Source organism: Plecotus auritus, assembly GCF_963455305.1.
Source record: "Plecotus auritus genome assembly, chromosome: 4".
Classification (NCBI taxonomy): domain Eukaryota; kingdom Metazoa; phylum Chordata; class Mammalia; order Chiroptera; family Vespertilionidae; genus Plecotus; species Plecotus auritus.
In genome coordinates this window covers 97,034,728-97,050,516 of record NC_137775.1, presented here as the reverse complement: position 1 = coordinate 97,050,516, position 15,789 = coordinate 97,034,728, and the positions used below count along the sequence as shown (strand labels likewise).

The 15,789-nt window shown below is 56.0% G+C and overlaps 1 protein-coding gene across 1 annotated transcript in view; it reads left to right on the top strand.

The window, feature by feature from the left end:
- RAB44 (RAB44, member RAS oncogene family) overlaps positions 1-11,461 on the top strand; it is a gene marked incomplete at its 5' end in the record, with an annotated part of 28,380 nt that extends 16,919 nt beyond the window's left edge. The window contains 6 exons of the mRNA XM_080666378.1: positions 1,741-2,485; positions 5,036-5,117; positions 6,358-6,472; positions 7,486-7,587; positions 9,403-9,479; positions 10,965-11,461. Of these exons, the coding sequence (XP_080522504.1) occupies positions 1,741-2,485; positions 5,036-5,117; positions 6,358-6,472; positions 7,486-7,587; positions 9,403-9,479; positions 10,965-11,055 (1,212 nt within the window). The 3' untranslated portion in view covers positions 11,056-11,461. The remainder of the gene's footprint in view (positions 1-1,740; positions 2,486-5,035; positions 5,118-6,357; positions 6,473-7,485; positions 7,588-9,402; positions 9,480-10,964) is intronic.
- Between the last annotated feature and the right edge of the window lie 4,328 nt (positions 11,462-15,789).

The following is a 15,789-nucleotide window of genomic DNA, read 5'->3' as shown; positions in this document are numbered from 1 at the left end:
GAGGGTGTGGCTGAGGCTCCCCTGGCTGAGCCCTCAGAGGGTCTGGAGGGTGTGGCTGAGGCTCCCCTGGCTGAGCCTTTAGAGGGCCTGGAGGGTGTGGCTGAGGCTCCTCTCTCTGAGTCCTCAGAGGGCCTGGAGAGTGTGGCTGAGGCTCCCCTGGCTGAGCCCTCAGAGGGCCTGGAGGGTGTGGCTGAGGCTCCCCTGGCTGAGCCCTCAGAGGGCCTGGAGGGTGTGGCTGAGGCTCCCCTGGCTGAGCCCTCAGAGGGCCTGGAGGGTGTGGCTGAGGCTCCCCTGGCTGAGCCCTCAGAGGGTCTGGAGAGTGTGGCTGAGGCTCCCCTGGCTGAGCCCTCAGAGGGCCTGGAGGGTGTGGCTGAGGCTCCCCTGGCTGAGCCCTCAGAGGGTCTGGAGAGTGTGGCTGAGGCTCCCCTGGCTGAGCCCTCAGAGGGTCTGGAGGGTGTGGCTGAGGCTCCTTTCTCTGAGCCCTCAGAGGGCCTGGAGAGTGTGGCTGAGGCTCCCCTGGCTGAGCCCTCAGAGGGCCTGGAGGGTGTGGCTGAGGCTCCTTTCTCTGAGCCCTCAGAGGGCCTGGAGAGTGTGGCTGAGGCTCCCCTGGCTGAGCCCTCAGAGGGCCTGGAGGGTGTGGCTGAGGCTCCTCTCTCTGAGCCCTCAGAGGGCCTGGAGGGTGTGGCTGAGGCTCCTCTCTCTGAGCCCTCAGAGGCCCTGGGGGGTGTGGCTGAGGCTCCCCTGGCTGAGCCCTCAGAGGGTCTGGAGGGTGTGGCTGAGGCTCCCCTGGCTGAGCCCTCAGAGGGTCTGGAGGGTGTGGCTGAGGCTCCCCTGGCTGAGCCCTCAGAGGGTCTGGAGGGTGTGGCTGAGGCTCCCCTGGCTGAGCCTTTAGAGGGCCTGGAGGGTGTGGCTGAGGCTCCTCTCTCTGAGTCCTCAGAGGGCCTGGAGAGTGTGGCTGAGGCTCCCCTGGCTGAGCCCTCAGAGGGCCTGGAGGGTGTGGCTGAGGCTCCCCTGGCTGAGCCCTCAGAGGGCCTGGAGGGTGTGGCTGAGGCTCCCCTGGCTGAGCCCTCAGAGGGCCTGGAGGGTGTGGCTGAGGCTCCCCTGGCTGAGCCCTCAGAGGGTCTGGAGAGTGTGGCTGAGGCTCCCCTGGCTGAGCCCTCAGAGGGCCTGGAGGGTGTGGCTGAGGCTCCCCTGGCTGAGCCCTCAGAGGGTCTGGAGAGTGTGGCTGAGGCTCCCCTGGCTGAGCCCTCAGAGGGTCTGGAGGGTGTGGCTGAGGCTCCTTTCTCTGAGCCCTCAGAGGGCCTGGAGAGTGTGGCTGAGGCTCCCCTGGCTGAGCCCTCAGAGGGCCTGGAGGGTGTGGCTGAGGCTCCTTTCTCTGAGCCCTCAGAGGGCCTGGAGAGTGTGGCTGAGGCTCCCCTGGCTGAGCCCTCAGAGGGCCTGGAGGGTGTGGCTGAGGCTCCTCTCTCTGAGCCCTCAGAGGGCCTGGAGGGTGTGGCTGAGGCTCCTCTCTCTGAGCCCTCAGAGGGTCTGGAGGGTGTGGCTGAGGCTCCCCTGTGTGAGCCTTTAGAGGGTCTGGAGAGTGTGGCTGAGGCTCCCCCGTCTGAGTCCTCAGAGGGCCTGGAGGGTGTGGCTGAGGCTCCCCTGGCTGAGCCCTCAGAGGCCCTGGAGAGTGTGGCTGAGGCTCCCCTGGCTGAGCCCTCAGAGGGCCTGGAGGGTGTGGCTGAGGCTCCCCTGGCTGAGCCCTCAGAGGGTCTGGAGAGTGTGGCTGAGGCTCCCACAAAGGGAGTGGTGCAGCAGGGTGAGCTGGGCCCAGATGTGCTGGATGGCCATCTTGGGGTGCTAAGGGAAGCTCCTGGCCAGGCCCAGCCAGGCGGGCTGCCTGCCCTCCCACAGCAGAGTCTGAAGGAGGAGCCCAGAGAGGAGGAGAGGAAACAGGGGTTCCAAGGCAGGCAAGACCTCAGTTCAGAGCAGCCCGCTGAGGTTTGGGGCCTGAGGACAGGGCCCTCAGAACTCCCCCAGCGACGTTCCCTGCTCGCCCCTCTCCCACCTGACACAGCGCAGGCTCATGCTGAGGCGGAAGGCCCCGCTCCTGGAAGACCATCCCCTCCAAGGGACTCTCCCCCTCGGGGGGCTCAGCCTGGGGGTGGGGCAGGGCCCCAGCCGCCCATGAACACCCTGCCCAGCATGGAGGCTGCGCTCGAAGTCCAACCCAGGCCGCCACCCACAGCCGCTCAAGTGGAGGGAGAACAAAGCCCCCCACAACCCCGTGAGCCTGGGGCAGAGAACAGGCCTGAAGACCCAGGAACAGGCTCTGGGGAGGCTGGGCTGACCCCCACCCCAGGGGACCCCACAGGCAGTGAGTCTCCAGCCGACCCTGATTACATCTTCCACATCATCTTCCTGGGAGACTCGAACGTGGGCAAAACATCCTTCTTGCACCTGCTGCACCAGAACACCTTTGCCTCTGGGCTGACTGCCACTGTGGGTAAGCCCCCATCCTGGGGGAGGGGAGCGGGGCTCGGGGAGGCCCAGGGCCCTGGCCAGCGAGCCTGAGCAGGCCAGAGCGAGCACCCCTGGGGAAGCTGCAGTCTGTCCTGGCCCAGGCCCTGCTCTAGACAGACTTTATGTGGGATACTGGTACTATTTTACTAATCCTCTCTAATTACAGGTAATTTGCTTTTCCTGCATTGATCTGATTAGCTTATAATGTGCCACATCAACAAAGCACCCTGCAATTTAGGTGCCAGTGCTGATTGATGGTGAAAACAAGCGAGTCCCACCCACATGGCTGAGGGGAAGGCAGTGCTCGGCAGGGTCGTACTGGTTGCATGTGGTCAGGACTAGCCCCTGCCAGCCAGCCAAGCTCTGGGGGGAGTTGCCTTGGGCAAGTTGAATGTTTTACACAGAATGTGCTTGTGGCGTACGCTAGGAAGCTGGGTGCCTGAGTTCATATCTCCTCCTGCCACCTACTAGCCATATGAACTTGCACAAATGATTTAAGCCCCCTGAGCCCCCAAACCCTCATCTGCATAATGGGGGCAACAGGGGAAGGATTAGCTCATTAGTACGCATCAAGCTCTGAGAACAATACCCGGCACCTAGTGCTAATCCATATTAGTTATTTTTATTGTTATTATTATGAGTATTTGATAATGTCTCATTCAGTGGCTCCTGCCAATGAAATGTGCAGAAGCACAAAGCTTCTTCTCCCTAGAGGACCAGGATGTGTGGCCACTGAGTGTTGTGTAGGCCCACGGAAGGCCAGCGTGATAACCACTTGGGACGAAGAGGGAGTGAGCCCATATTTGTGTCAGTCAGGGTCACGTGACTGGGACCGGGAGGATAATGACAGCCCACAGGCAAGAGAGGCCCAGGACAAGGCCTCAGGCTTTTCTCTGCTTAAGAATCCTCACCTGGGAGCCAGTTAACGATGCAGTGTCCTGGGGAATGGGGACCCATGGCAGGCCCAGCCTGGGGTTGAGCAGGGTCGCAGGCCTGCAGGGCCACTCTTAGTAACCTCCTAAGCCAATGCACCAGGCATCTTACAACAGCCTCCGCTCCTCCCCCCCATAAATGATCCCCCCCCCCCATTATCCTGTACTAAGTGGCTTCCAGAAAATTCAATCAAGAAAAACACAGATTGATGCCTTAGCCAATTTGGCTCAGTGGATAGAGCGTCAGCCCACGGACTGAAGGGTCTTGTTCGATTCTAGTCATGGGCACGTACCTTGGTAGCAGGCTTGATCCCCGAACCTGGTCGGGGTGCATGTGGGAGGCAGCTAATCGATGTGTGTCTCTCACATTGATGTTTCTCTCTCTCTCTCCCCTTCCCTTCCACTCTCTCTAAAAATCAATGGAAAAAATATCCTCAGGTGAGGATTAACCAAAAAATAAAAATAAAATAAAAAGAAGCCCTCTCCATCATCCCCCACCCCACCTGCTTTCCTTCAGGAAGTAGGGGTTGGCAGGAAGTTGCACTCCTAAGATCCCAAACTTCCCTGAGATTTCACTTACCTCCATATTTCCAGAAAGGGTCTGGAGCCATGACCTCAGGCAGGGGTGGGGCTGTAAAATTCAACGGGCTGGGGTTCAGAGATGAGAATGAATAATGATAACAATTACCACCTCTCAAGCACCTCCCCCTCCCAGAAACTGGGCTAACCCTTGGACATAAGTCATTTACTCTTCCCAGTCACTCTGTATGGTGTGATGAGGAAGGGAGGCTCAGAGAGGTGAAGTGACTTGCTGAGGTCACACAGCAGGTACAGCAGCAGAGGGCGGACAACTCACAGCCCACCAGTCACCTCTGAGGACAGCTCTCCTTCCACGAACGCCCCTGGCTGTCTGGTAGAGGGAGGATGCATGCCATAACTGGGATATGAAATGAGTATCCTAGCTAATAAAGAGGGAATATGCTAATTGACCCTCACGACTTCACAAAAGATGGTGGCACCCATAGCCAATAAGGAGGGAATATGCTAATCGACTGCCACGCCCTCAAAGATGGCGGCGCTCAGCTGCCCAGGGCCTCCCAAGGCTCAGGTAACCAGGGCCGGCCGAGGCTTGCACTGCTGGCAGTGGCAGCAGCAGAGGAGGTGTGATGGGGGGGTCGCCTTCCCCTGATCGCTGGGTCACCTCCCGCCCCTGAGGGCTCCCGGACTGTGAGAGGGGGCAGGCTGGGCTAAGGGACCCCCTCCAGTGCATGAATTTTCATGCACTGGGCCTCTAGTTATAAAATAAAATAATGAAACAGGTTTTCCTGAGTGGACTAAGGAATACACATCGCTGTGCTCATAGAGGTCAAAATAATGCGAGGTTCCCTGCGTCGGCATGGAGAGCTCCATGGCTGGGAGGTCGGGGAAGGCTTCTTGGGAGACCTGGGCCCTTGAGTGTGGATGGGATTTGGGGAGCAAAGGGAAGCCCAGCAGCCACAGGTTCCCGTCCCCTGGGGCCGGGGGTGGGGCACTTGGCCGGCCTTGGCCAGCCATCGTGGGTGGTGACTTGAGAGTAGCCTAACCCTCTCTGTGTGCCCTAGGAGTGGATTTTCGGGTCAAAAACCTGCTGGTGGACAACAAGTACTATGCACTGCAGCTCTGGGACACGGCTGGCCAGGAGAGGTAGGGCCCTGTCTCCACTCCACAGTGGCCTGCGCTGAGTCTGGGTGCCCGGTGGAGGTGCCCTGCCCTGAGGAGGCCAACGTGGGCAAAAGAGACATCACCCCGGGGGAGTCAGGGGGCCGGAGAGGAGAGTCAAGGCCAGCCGTGGGCAAACTACGGCCCGCGGGCCGGATCCGGCCCGTTCGGCTGTTCTATCCGGCCCGCGGAGCCGAAAGAGCGGAGGGTTCTCTTGCTCTCCCCTCCGCTCCTTTACTTTGAATTTATATTAGTTCACACAAACACTCCATCCATGCTTTTGTTCCGGCCCTCCGGTCCAGTTTAAGAACCCATTGTGGCCCTCGAGTCAAAAAGTTTGCCCACCCCTGGTCAAGGCCCAGTGGAGAAGACGGGGCGGCCCCGAGGCCCCTGGCTGGGCAGGGCCTCTGTGAGGATCACCCCAGCTCGGCCCTCAGGGCCGGCGCCCCATGGCTGTCCTGCAAACGCTGGCCGTCCACTTGCCGGTTGGGCAGCAGTGATCAGACTTGAAAGCACTTCTCTCTACCCAGCGGTTTCGCGTCTAGAAACTCACGCTTCTGGTAACTCAGATGATGACATCAAAGGGCCCGAAGCTGTTCATGGCAGCGTTTACATCGCAAAGCACTGGCAACAACCCAAAGCATCACATCGGTGGTGGCCAGTGAGACAGGCTGGGGTCCACCCACACAATAGAATGTTATGAAGCCACAAAAAGACCAAGGGCCCTCACTGTGGCCAAAAGGGAAACTCCTCCAAGGCCTTCTCTTGGCTAAAAAAACATGGCAGGGGTTACTGAACATGAGTATGTGAGTGCTTTACACTGTACCTGTATGAACAAGGGCAAAGGGCAGGTGCGTGTACGTGTGTACAGATATGTGTATGCATGTACATTTATGCATATGCATGAAGCACCTCTGGGAAAATATTTAAGAAGCTGGTGACCCTGGCTGCCCCTGGGAAGGAGGACTGGGCAGCTACAGAGTGGCGGTGGGAGACTTTTCACGGGGTGCCCTTTGGTACCTTTTGAAATTTGAGCCATGAGAACTGTTACCTATTCACCAATAACTACAGTGTGAGAAGGCAAGCATGTGCACACTCTCATGGGAAGCAATGAGAAGCAGGAAACATTAATTCTCCCTCGTTGCCAATGGAGTGGCTGAGGCCTAGAGAGGCCGGGGCCTGGGTCAACCCAGCAGGCCTGGCCTCACGCAGACTCCCCGGGCAGGTACCACAGCATGACGCGGCAGCTGCTCCGAAAGGCTGATGGTGTGGTGCTCATGTATGACGTCACATCCCAGGAGAGCTTTGCCCACGTGCGCTACTGGCTGGACTGTCTCCAGGTGAGCAGGTGGTGGTGGAGGCTGGCCCCGGTTTCTGGAGTCAAGAGGGAACTTGTATCCTGCCCTTCTCCCAGGATGTTACAACAGACATGCAGGTGCCACAGCTCCCTGCGGGCATGTGACTGGATGGCCTGGGAGTGGTACCAGGGAGCCACAACCACACAGTACAGCCTCCAAAACAAACGTCTTCCTGTCCTGCGAACATTTCTTTCTTACATCCAGCAGCTCTGCGATGTCTTCTTAACCCCTGGGGATGATGCAATTCTAGTGCCACTTTAGGTGGTACTTCTTCGGTCCACACATCTCTAGTTCTTTCCCCATGTACTTAATGGATACATAGATGCTGAAATTCTGCAGTATGTGCCAGCACAACAGAAGGATATGAAGTAAGACATGAAGTCTTCTTTCTAGAAGTTTCTAGTGGAAGAGATACAAAAGAAGTAAGATAAGGTCATATACAAAGGCAGCTGGGCTCTGGGTCAGACCGGACCCAACTATCCCACCCCAAGTCAGTGAAAGCCTCTCCGAACTTCCCTTTCCCCGCTTCTCTCATAGACTTGTGAGGGTTAACGGATATCATCGCTTTCAGCACAGCACCCGGTAGGTAGCAAGCACTCAGTAAATAAAAGCTGTTATTATTATTCTTCATGAAACAATTAGGAAAAGAACCAAGACACCCTGTGTAAGCAAGCACTGGGCTGTTAAGCACAGGCAGGAAGAGAGGGGCATGGGTAGGATCAATCCATGAAGGCTTCCTGGGGGAGGGAGCTTTGAGGTTGGCCCTGGAAAATGGGTGGCATGTTTGCAGGCAGATAGGAGGGGCAGCCTCACTGCAGATGGAGGGGAATTGTCCAGGTGGAGAGGTTGTGGAGTGAGGGTGACAGGAAAGGTGGCATATGTGGGGGGAGGAGGCACCCTGCCAGCTTCCTGGAGGTCAGGGCCAAGTCCACCCAGGGCCTGGCACACAGTAGGCACTCAACATGTGTGGCTGAGGGAATGTGCTCTGTGTGCAGGACTCGGGGTCTGTTGGAGTGGTCGTTCTTCTCCTGGGAAACAAGATGGACTGTGACGAGGAGCGGCAGGTGTCCACCGAGGCTGGGCAGCAACTGGCCCAGGTGAGCACCTGAGTGTCGGTCTCTCCCCAGCCTGGACCAGGCAGACCCCTCCCTGGAGGACAGTGAGTAGGTCACCTTGGCCTGGGCATCCAAGAAGGGCCCATTGCTCGGGCGGCGTGGCTCAGTGGTTGATCATCGACTTATGAACCAGGAAGTCACAGTTTGATTCCCAGTCAAGGCACATGCCCGGGTTGCAGGCTTGATCCCCAGTGTGGAGCGTGCAGGAGGCAGCCAGTCAATGATTCTCTCTCATCATTGATGTTTCTCTCTCTCTCTCTCTCTCTCTCTCTCTCTCTCTCTCTCTCTTTCTCTCTCTCTCCTTTCCTCTCTGAAATCAATTAAAAAAAATTTTTTTAAAGAGAAGGACCCATTGGTCATTTCTGCCCCTGCCCAGCCAAAGTTCAGGTCAGAGTGGACAGCAGCCTGGCCACCTCTGCCTCCCACCCACCCCAGCCTTAGACCCAAACATGAGTAATGGTGGGCACGGCATTGAACCTCACTGCTGAATTAGCAGATCCACACCCAATGTCCTGACCTACGTAAAAAATAGCTTCAGAGTAAAAAGGTTTTAAAAGCTTCACTTAAAATTCCCAATCGAATCCTAATTTTATCTCTGGTCTCTAATTAACATAACATTCCTTCTAATTTAATCTATTTTAAGATTCAAATTCTTCCCCAGGAAGATTAACATCAAAAGCCCCACCACCAGACAGTGGTTACTATTTATTTATGAATAGAAATTGACGAAAAATCTGGAGAATAATAACGAAAAAATAAAAAAAAATAAAAAGAAGCCACTCCTTGCCCCACCTCTGCCACAGCCCTGCCGGCATTCTCCCACTGCTTCTCCCGCCCATCTCTCCTCTCCGCCTGCCCATGAGCTCATCACAGTGGCGCCTGCGGGGCGGGAATGTTTTTCTCTAAAAGCAGTAGCTCATCTCTTTGACACAGTAATTCCTCCTCTAGCAATTTACCCTAAAGGCAGCAGAAATTACAATCCCTAGAGAATAACATGATGGACCCCTATGTACAATGTGTAATCAGACATGTTTACGCGAGGATGGTCTTCACAGTAGTATTTATAAGGAAAGCACCGGACAGCCGCCGTTGTTAAGTCGTGGAGTTCCTGTGAGAGGCTAGCATTGGCCGTTAGGAGCCCTGCCCTGGGAAAATAGGGAAGGGTGTGGAAGAAGTGCTTCCACCGTAATGTGAAGTCGGAAGAGCAGCTGCAAATCTGGGCACAGATTGGGTCTACCCTATGAGACTGCTGGTATCTGACTGTTTGGAGCCTATAAGACAGCAGTTTCATTGGCTTAATCTAATGGTATAGTGACATCTAGGCCCCCCCCACCAAAATAAAAGGGTTATATAAAACAATGGAAATACATATGCCAACAGGAGTGGTTTATATTTTGTACTTTTTTTAATGCTTTGCTTCCCTCTTTTATAATATTTTATAATATTTATAATATTTCCCCTAATTAAATACTATTGAAATGAACAATATAACGAATGGTTTAAAAACATCACGGACATTTCTCCAAGTCAGGACACAGGCTTCCCACCATCATTCCGAAGGCTGTAGCTATTTCCAGGGTGTCACTGACACCTGCCCAGCCAGGGGGGAGGGGCAGCGGACAGAGGGGCGAGGCTGGGGACTTTGGGCTATGCAGAGATGGGCTACCTCACCCTCTGTGGTCGGCCTAGGGACCTACTGGCGGGACTCTGTCTGGGACCAGGCTGTTGGTGGTGGGGATGCCTGCTGGACTCCAGTGGTCTCCCCCAACGCGCCCACCTTGTCTGTCTGGCCTGCAGGAGCTGGGGCTCTCCTTCGGAGAATGCAGCGCTGCCCTGGGTCACAACATCCTGGAGCCCATGGTGAGCCTGGCCAGGTGAGTGCCCCCGCTCCCCACCCTGAACCCTGGGCAGCCATCAGCCAGCTTGGGTGGGAAGCACCTAGGAAACCACAGGGCTCCCCAGTGTGGAGAGCTGCCAGTTCTACCAGCCCATTCGCTGCTTCACCTCCCAAAGCCACATCTGGTCTCTGAGCCTCAGTTTACTCATTGGCAAAGTGTTCCCAACCTTCTAGTGACTTCCACTGGATTTAGAATACAGTGTCAATGTCTCACAACATCCTGCATTGTCTCCAGGGCCATCTCCCTGCATGCACACGTGTGTGCGCGCGCGCACACACACACACACGCGCACACACACTAAGAAGCTTCAGCCCCTCAGAGGGCCTCCCTGGTCACCCCCCACTATGCAGGATCTCAGGTCTCTGTCCTTCAAAGCCCTGAGGTACAAATTATAATTACACATGCATTTGTCTGTTTTCTTGTTGCTGGCTGCCTCCTCCCGGCCCCAGGCTATAGATCCTGGAGGGCATGGCTTTGTCTATTTTGTTTAGCCCATCCCCCTACACCTGGGACCTGGCAAATACTAGGTGCTCAATAAATGAATAAAAGAGTCAGAGACAGGAGTATCAGACCAGATGACCTCTAAGCTCCTTCTTTGTGAAGTGACTACAGTGACTTGCTAATCTGTAAGCCTGGTCAGCCATGATGCCCTCTGGCCAGAAACTGCTCCATGACTCCCCTGTGCTTTAGGATGTAAGCCCATTGCTTCCAGGCCCCCAGAACCTGAGCCCTCGCTGCCTTCAAGGCTTCCTCTGGCCATTCAGCCCTTAGCTCTGTGATTTAGCATAGGGCCCAGCACATAGTAAATATATTGTGTGTTGTTGTTTTTAAACATATTTTTATTGATTTCAGAGAGGAAGGGAGAGGGGGACAGAGATAGAAACATCAATGATAAGAGAGAGTCATTGATCAGCTGTAAACATATTGTGAATGAATGAATGAGTGAATGAACACGAATGGGCATCTTTTCTTTCCCAACCCCCAAGCTCTCTCTTAACACGGAGCCTTTGCCCTCTCCCCAGATCCTACCCCCTTTTCTGCTGGCAAACCTTTGTCCACTGCTGCATCTCAGCCCGGACACTGCCTCCTTCCTCCCTAACCCCCCAGGACCTGGTGTGAAGTCCCTCTGGGCGCTTCGCTATCCTGGTTCCTGATCTACCTGTCTCCTCTGCCTCCCTCACTGCCCAAGGCCAGGACACGCTGGCTTCACTGTCACATCGGAGTCCCTGGGACCATGCCTGGCACGTAGCAGGCTGGAAAGAACACCAGAAAAGAGATGGAACCCACTGTCTCCATGGCCCTGTTTTTCTGGTGCCTGTGGAGTGTAGGGCAGGGGCAGGGCAGGGAGGAGAGAGGCAGCTCAGGGGCCCAGCTCTCCTGTCCCCCAGCTGCACCCCCGGGTCCCTCCCTGCTGCCCCGGGAGCTGAGAGCGAGGACTGATGCCTGGGGGTGGTCGTGCAGGTCACTCAAGAGGCAGGAAGACCTCCTGAAGGGCTCCCTGGTGGAGGTGGCCCCTGAGAGGCCGCCGAAGAAAGCTGGCTGCTGCTCCTGACCAGCTGGCCTGGCTCGGGGGACGGCCTCCCTTGGGTTCCCTGTCTCACCTGCCTGGACAGCAACATCGGAGGCCCCGCTCGGAAGATCCGGAGAATCCTCCCGGGTCAGGGATCGGATCCCAGGGCCGGGGCTGCGCTAACGCTGCCCTTGGCTCCCCGAAGAAGGACTTTGCTGAGCAAATAACCCTTGGGGTGGGGGACTCTTCAAAGAAAGGAAAAGTCTAGAGAAACAACTTAAGGAAAACACACCACAATATTAGCCACCCATCTCTGGGTAGTAAAATTACAGGGTGAATGTGGGGGCGGTATTTTCCTTTTTTACGTATTTATCTTTTTGGATCTTCTGCGATGCTGGTGTTCCTATATAGCCAGAAATAAAAATGCATGTTGAGGCGGGGAAGAAACTATTCAAGGGTCTTGCTTTGGTGCTGATTCCTAACCGGCATCGCCTGTTAAGGACAAAGTCCTCTGCTTGTTAAAGCCGCCCCACTGTTCCACACTCACATAGCTGTTTGCCAGCTTGGAGTTTCCTCCCAGAAGCATGGATTCCTGGGGAGAGCGATGTCCTCATGGTCCCTGATAGGCCCCTGACATTTCCTGAGCCCCAGCCCTTTCCACAAGATCTGTCACATTCGGGATCCTGCCCCTGCCCCAAGGCCAGGTGCCCCCTGGTGCAGCCCTCATCAATCTCTGGATGCCCCGGAGGCACAGCTGGGGTGTGAGTGGGGGGGGGGCAGGGAGCAGCTGGGGAGGCTGGGCTTGATTGGGCAGAGCTTCTGTGGAGTTCCCAGAGTCTCACCACTGGCCTCCAGCAGGGTCTTCACCCGGGTTGGACGATCTCCTGCCATCTGTTTGCTGCCAATGTTCTGTCTCCTCCGCCTGGTGACCACAGCCATGCTCACCGTGCTGCGGGCAGCGTGCAGGCACCGAGCTTGGTACTTTGTGATCATTCCGGTGAATTCCTCAGCTGAATCAGAGGAAACCCCAGTTTCACAGAGAGACAAGCACAGACACTTTGAGAGACAGTGGCACAGAGAGAGGAGTAAGCGGCCGGCGCCTTCCTGCTGTTTAATCACCGTCTCCACCTGCCCCATCCTGCGGCTCCATTCTAAAAGGGAGGCCTCAGGTCAGTCGTTAGAGACACAGAAACCGAAGCCAGGTTACACTTGGCAAGAGGCGAGGTGGAGAAATTCAGGCATCAGAAGCCGCCAAGCTGGGACCAGATGCCCTTAATGGACCTCTTTCGACCTCTAGCCTGCATGCAGGCTGATTCCGTGGCCCAGCCTGTTCTGTCACCGGCCCTCGCTGATCCTGTCCCACCTGCAGTGTCTCCTCCTCCCGCGTCCTCTGAGTCAGCCCGCCGGCCTGCCGCTCTGAGCAGTGCTCAGAACAAGACACACAGAAAGCCGGGCTGTAGTGAGGGATGCCTGGCCCTGGACAGGGGTGGGGCAGGTCCTGCTCTTGCTAATGGCTCCTTCTCTGGGGTCCAGGATGCTGGCAGGCAGCGACATCTGTCCTGAGGGTCAGTGAGTTAGGGAGGCAGGCAGGGTGTGACTCCTGGGGGGCCAGGAGAGCAGGCAGAGCCCTGTCCTTTGGGGACCCAGTGCACAAGTGGCCCGGGCCTGCCCCCCCACCCCACCCCCAGCTCTGCCCCGGCTCAGGCAGCTGCCTGAAGCTCCCTGGAGACGGTGCTACAAGGGCCTGCACTCCTGCCCAGAACCCTCTTGGCTTCCTCTGCTGGGTCCAGCTTCTGTGCACACTGTGGAGGGCCCGTCCTCCCGGTGTCACAGGGTCCAAGTCAGCGGCAGAGCCCAGCAGCCCTGGAGCAGCACGAGGCAGACGGGGCAGCAGCAGGAGGGACTCCAGGTAGACTGCAGAGTGGACTCTCGGGCAAGCGGTGAGCTCTCAGTGCATGCCAGCCAAGGGGGCTCAGGTCACAGCTTAGCTTGAGGCTGATTGAGAAAAGAAGGGTGAGCCCCTGCGCGTGTGGCTCAGTTGGCTGAGCATCGTCCCATTCACTGAAGGGTTGCTGGTTCGATTCCCAGTCAGGGTGCATGTCTAGGTTTTAGGTTCAATCCCCAGTCGGGGTGCATGTGGAAGGCAACCCATCAATGTTTCTTTCTCACAATGTTTCTCTCTCTCTTTCTCCCTTCCCCTCTCTCTAAAACTCAATAAAATAAATTTTTTAAAAAAGGAGGGTGGGACCAAGCAGGTTCTTCAGCAGGCTCTGCAGGGGCTCGGGGACCTGCAGCCCTGGCTCTGAGCCAGCTGGAGAGGGTCTCCAGCCCTGTCCCCACTGTAGGAGAAAAGGGGGTGGGAACTGGAATGAGGACCCCACTGTGCTGTCTTGTTTGTTGCTGGGTCCCCAGCACCTGGCCCAGGGTTAACACTCAGGAAATATTTATTTGTTGAGATACGGGCCAGCCTCTCCCCACTACAGGTGGGAGGGCATCCATCCTGCCCTGCAAGGAGCAGGAGGCGACATCAGCCGTGGGCTGACTCTGGGTCTACACCCCATCTCCCAGGTTGAGTCCTCTCAGCCCCCTGCCCTCAGCATGTGGGTGGAGTGGGGGTGAGGAGGGAGATAACAGCTGGGATGCAGCACCCCCCCTCCCAAACCGTAGAGGTTCTAAGTGGCCGCCAAAGCCCAGACCATGAAGTCACGTCTCCGGGGGTAGGACCTGTGCATTAGTCTTTTCAAAAAGCCTCAGGTGACTCCAATGTGCAGACAAATTTGGGAACCAGTGGTCGGGACTCGACACCTTTTCAAAGCCCTGGGCATCCACTTTCATACATGAACCTCAAGTTAAAATCTCCCTGTTTCAAGGTCAAGGTCTTTTTGCTCAAAAAAGAAAGCATGCATCTTCTCCATCTCCATCTCCATCTCCATTTCCATCTCCATCTCTCTATGTCCATGATATTTATTTATCAGATTCCATTTGTACTCAATGAAGCAATTTTAGAAATCAGAAATTAAAAAGAAAAAAAATGAAAATTACCTGGATCTCTCCCTTTAGCGATAGTTTCTGTTGATATTGTTTTATTTTCTTTATTTCCTCACTTCTTACAGTTGAGGAAACCGAGGTAGAGAATCATTAGGTAACTTTCCCAAGGTCCTGGAACTACCAAGTAGCAGAGTTGGGATTTGAACCCAGGGCCTTGGCAGAGCCCGTCCCACCAGGTTGCTGTGATGTCTAAAGGGGCTAATGCATGTCCAGGGCGTCGCCTGTACATAGGGGTCTGTGGAAAGAATGGGGCTCACCAGGGGAAAGAGGGAGGCGGCCCTCGGGCTGTTTTCTATGTGTGTTTATGTGTCTGGAGCAGAATAGAGACCAATGCCACGGTCACTGCCAGGCCCACAGCTACACCTGAGTGACTACTTTGCCAGGCTCTTTGGCCTCAGCCTGCTGGTGGGGCTGCTGGCCAATGGGCTTATGCTGTTGGTGGTGGGCCAGGGCCCAGGTATGCCCACTCAACCCTGCCTGCTCCTCGCCCTAACAGCCTCTCCCTCCTCTGCCTGCCCCCCCCCCCCCCAGCTGTCACACACAAACCTCTCAGCCCAATAAGGGAACACAAATAAAGTCAACCATGGCGCTATGAGTCTGGGCCTGTGAATTTCTGAGCACCCTGCTTTCTTCTCTGTGGTTCTCTTTCCCGCATGGCTGGGATAGGGACCTCTTTCGATGCCCTTCCTTCTCTCCAGAGCAAATAGAGGCCTCCATCTCTCCTCCCCCAAATCTACGCTCTCTCTCTCTGGCCTCCTGGGAGCAGGCCTCAGGCTTGTGTGTTGGCCTGGGAACCAGGGATATTGTCTCCACTGAAACTCCCAGACAACCTGGTCTGCTTGGTAATAGTGCTACAGTGAAGCACACACACACATGCACATGTGCACACACGCGCGCACACTGACTCCACGGTCAAAAACACTGGGTTGAACCAAGTCAAACTGGTCTCTTTGCTGCAGGACTTATCAGAGCCTTGAATACCCCAAAGGCCGCTTGGATTTTCTGAGAGGTGCTCAGAGCTGGCAGTTTCCTAAAATCCATGCTAGGGAACCAGTGTCCCATGGAACACACCCTGGGAAAGAACCCGGGAGAGGAGTTCCAGTGTTGAGCACAATAAAGATGCTCTCGGCACCCTGAGGCTGTGGCTCCGAGCCTCAGTTCCCCTGCCAGGTGGGCATCTCCTTCAAAGCACCCAAGTGGAAGTAAAATGGGCCGCTGGTTATGGGAACGCCCCTCTTCCAGAGCTGTGACCGTGCCCGGTTCTCACTCAAGCATATAGGAATGCACGTCAGAGGAGTAGCTAATTACAGAGACAGCCAGGATGAGCTACTTTACTACGAGATCCTAAGAAGTAAACAAGTCCCAAACTTTGGTAGAATTAGTACCAAATTTCTTGTGATGTGCAGATCGGGAATGGCTCTCTGGAGGTCTAATCTGAGAGCAGACTGGTCCCCGATGGCCTCAGTGATTTATATGTGGAGCGGGACAAGGAGGAAAGGGGTCTGTTTGTACCTACAGCCCAGCAGGTCCTGTGCCCGGCACACGCTCCACGTGTGCATATCTACATGTCCCTCTTCTGGCCACACCCTAACCCTGGGAGGGAGGAGTGATGGGAGGAGCAGTAATCATCCTGGCACATGGCCTGTGAATTGTCCTCCGGTGCCCACAGACCCCGCCCCCGCCCACTTGCTTGGCCTCAGGACCCCAGGGAGTAGGAGGTCCTTGCCC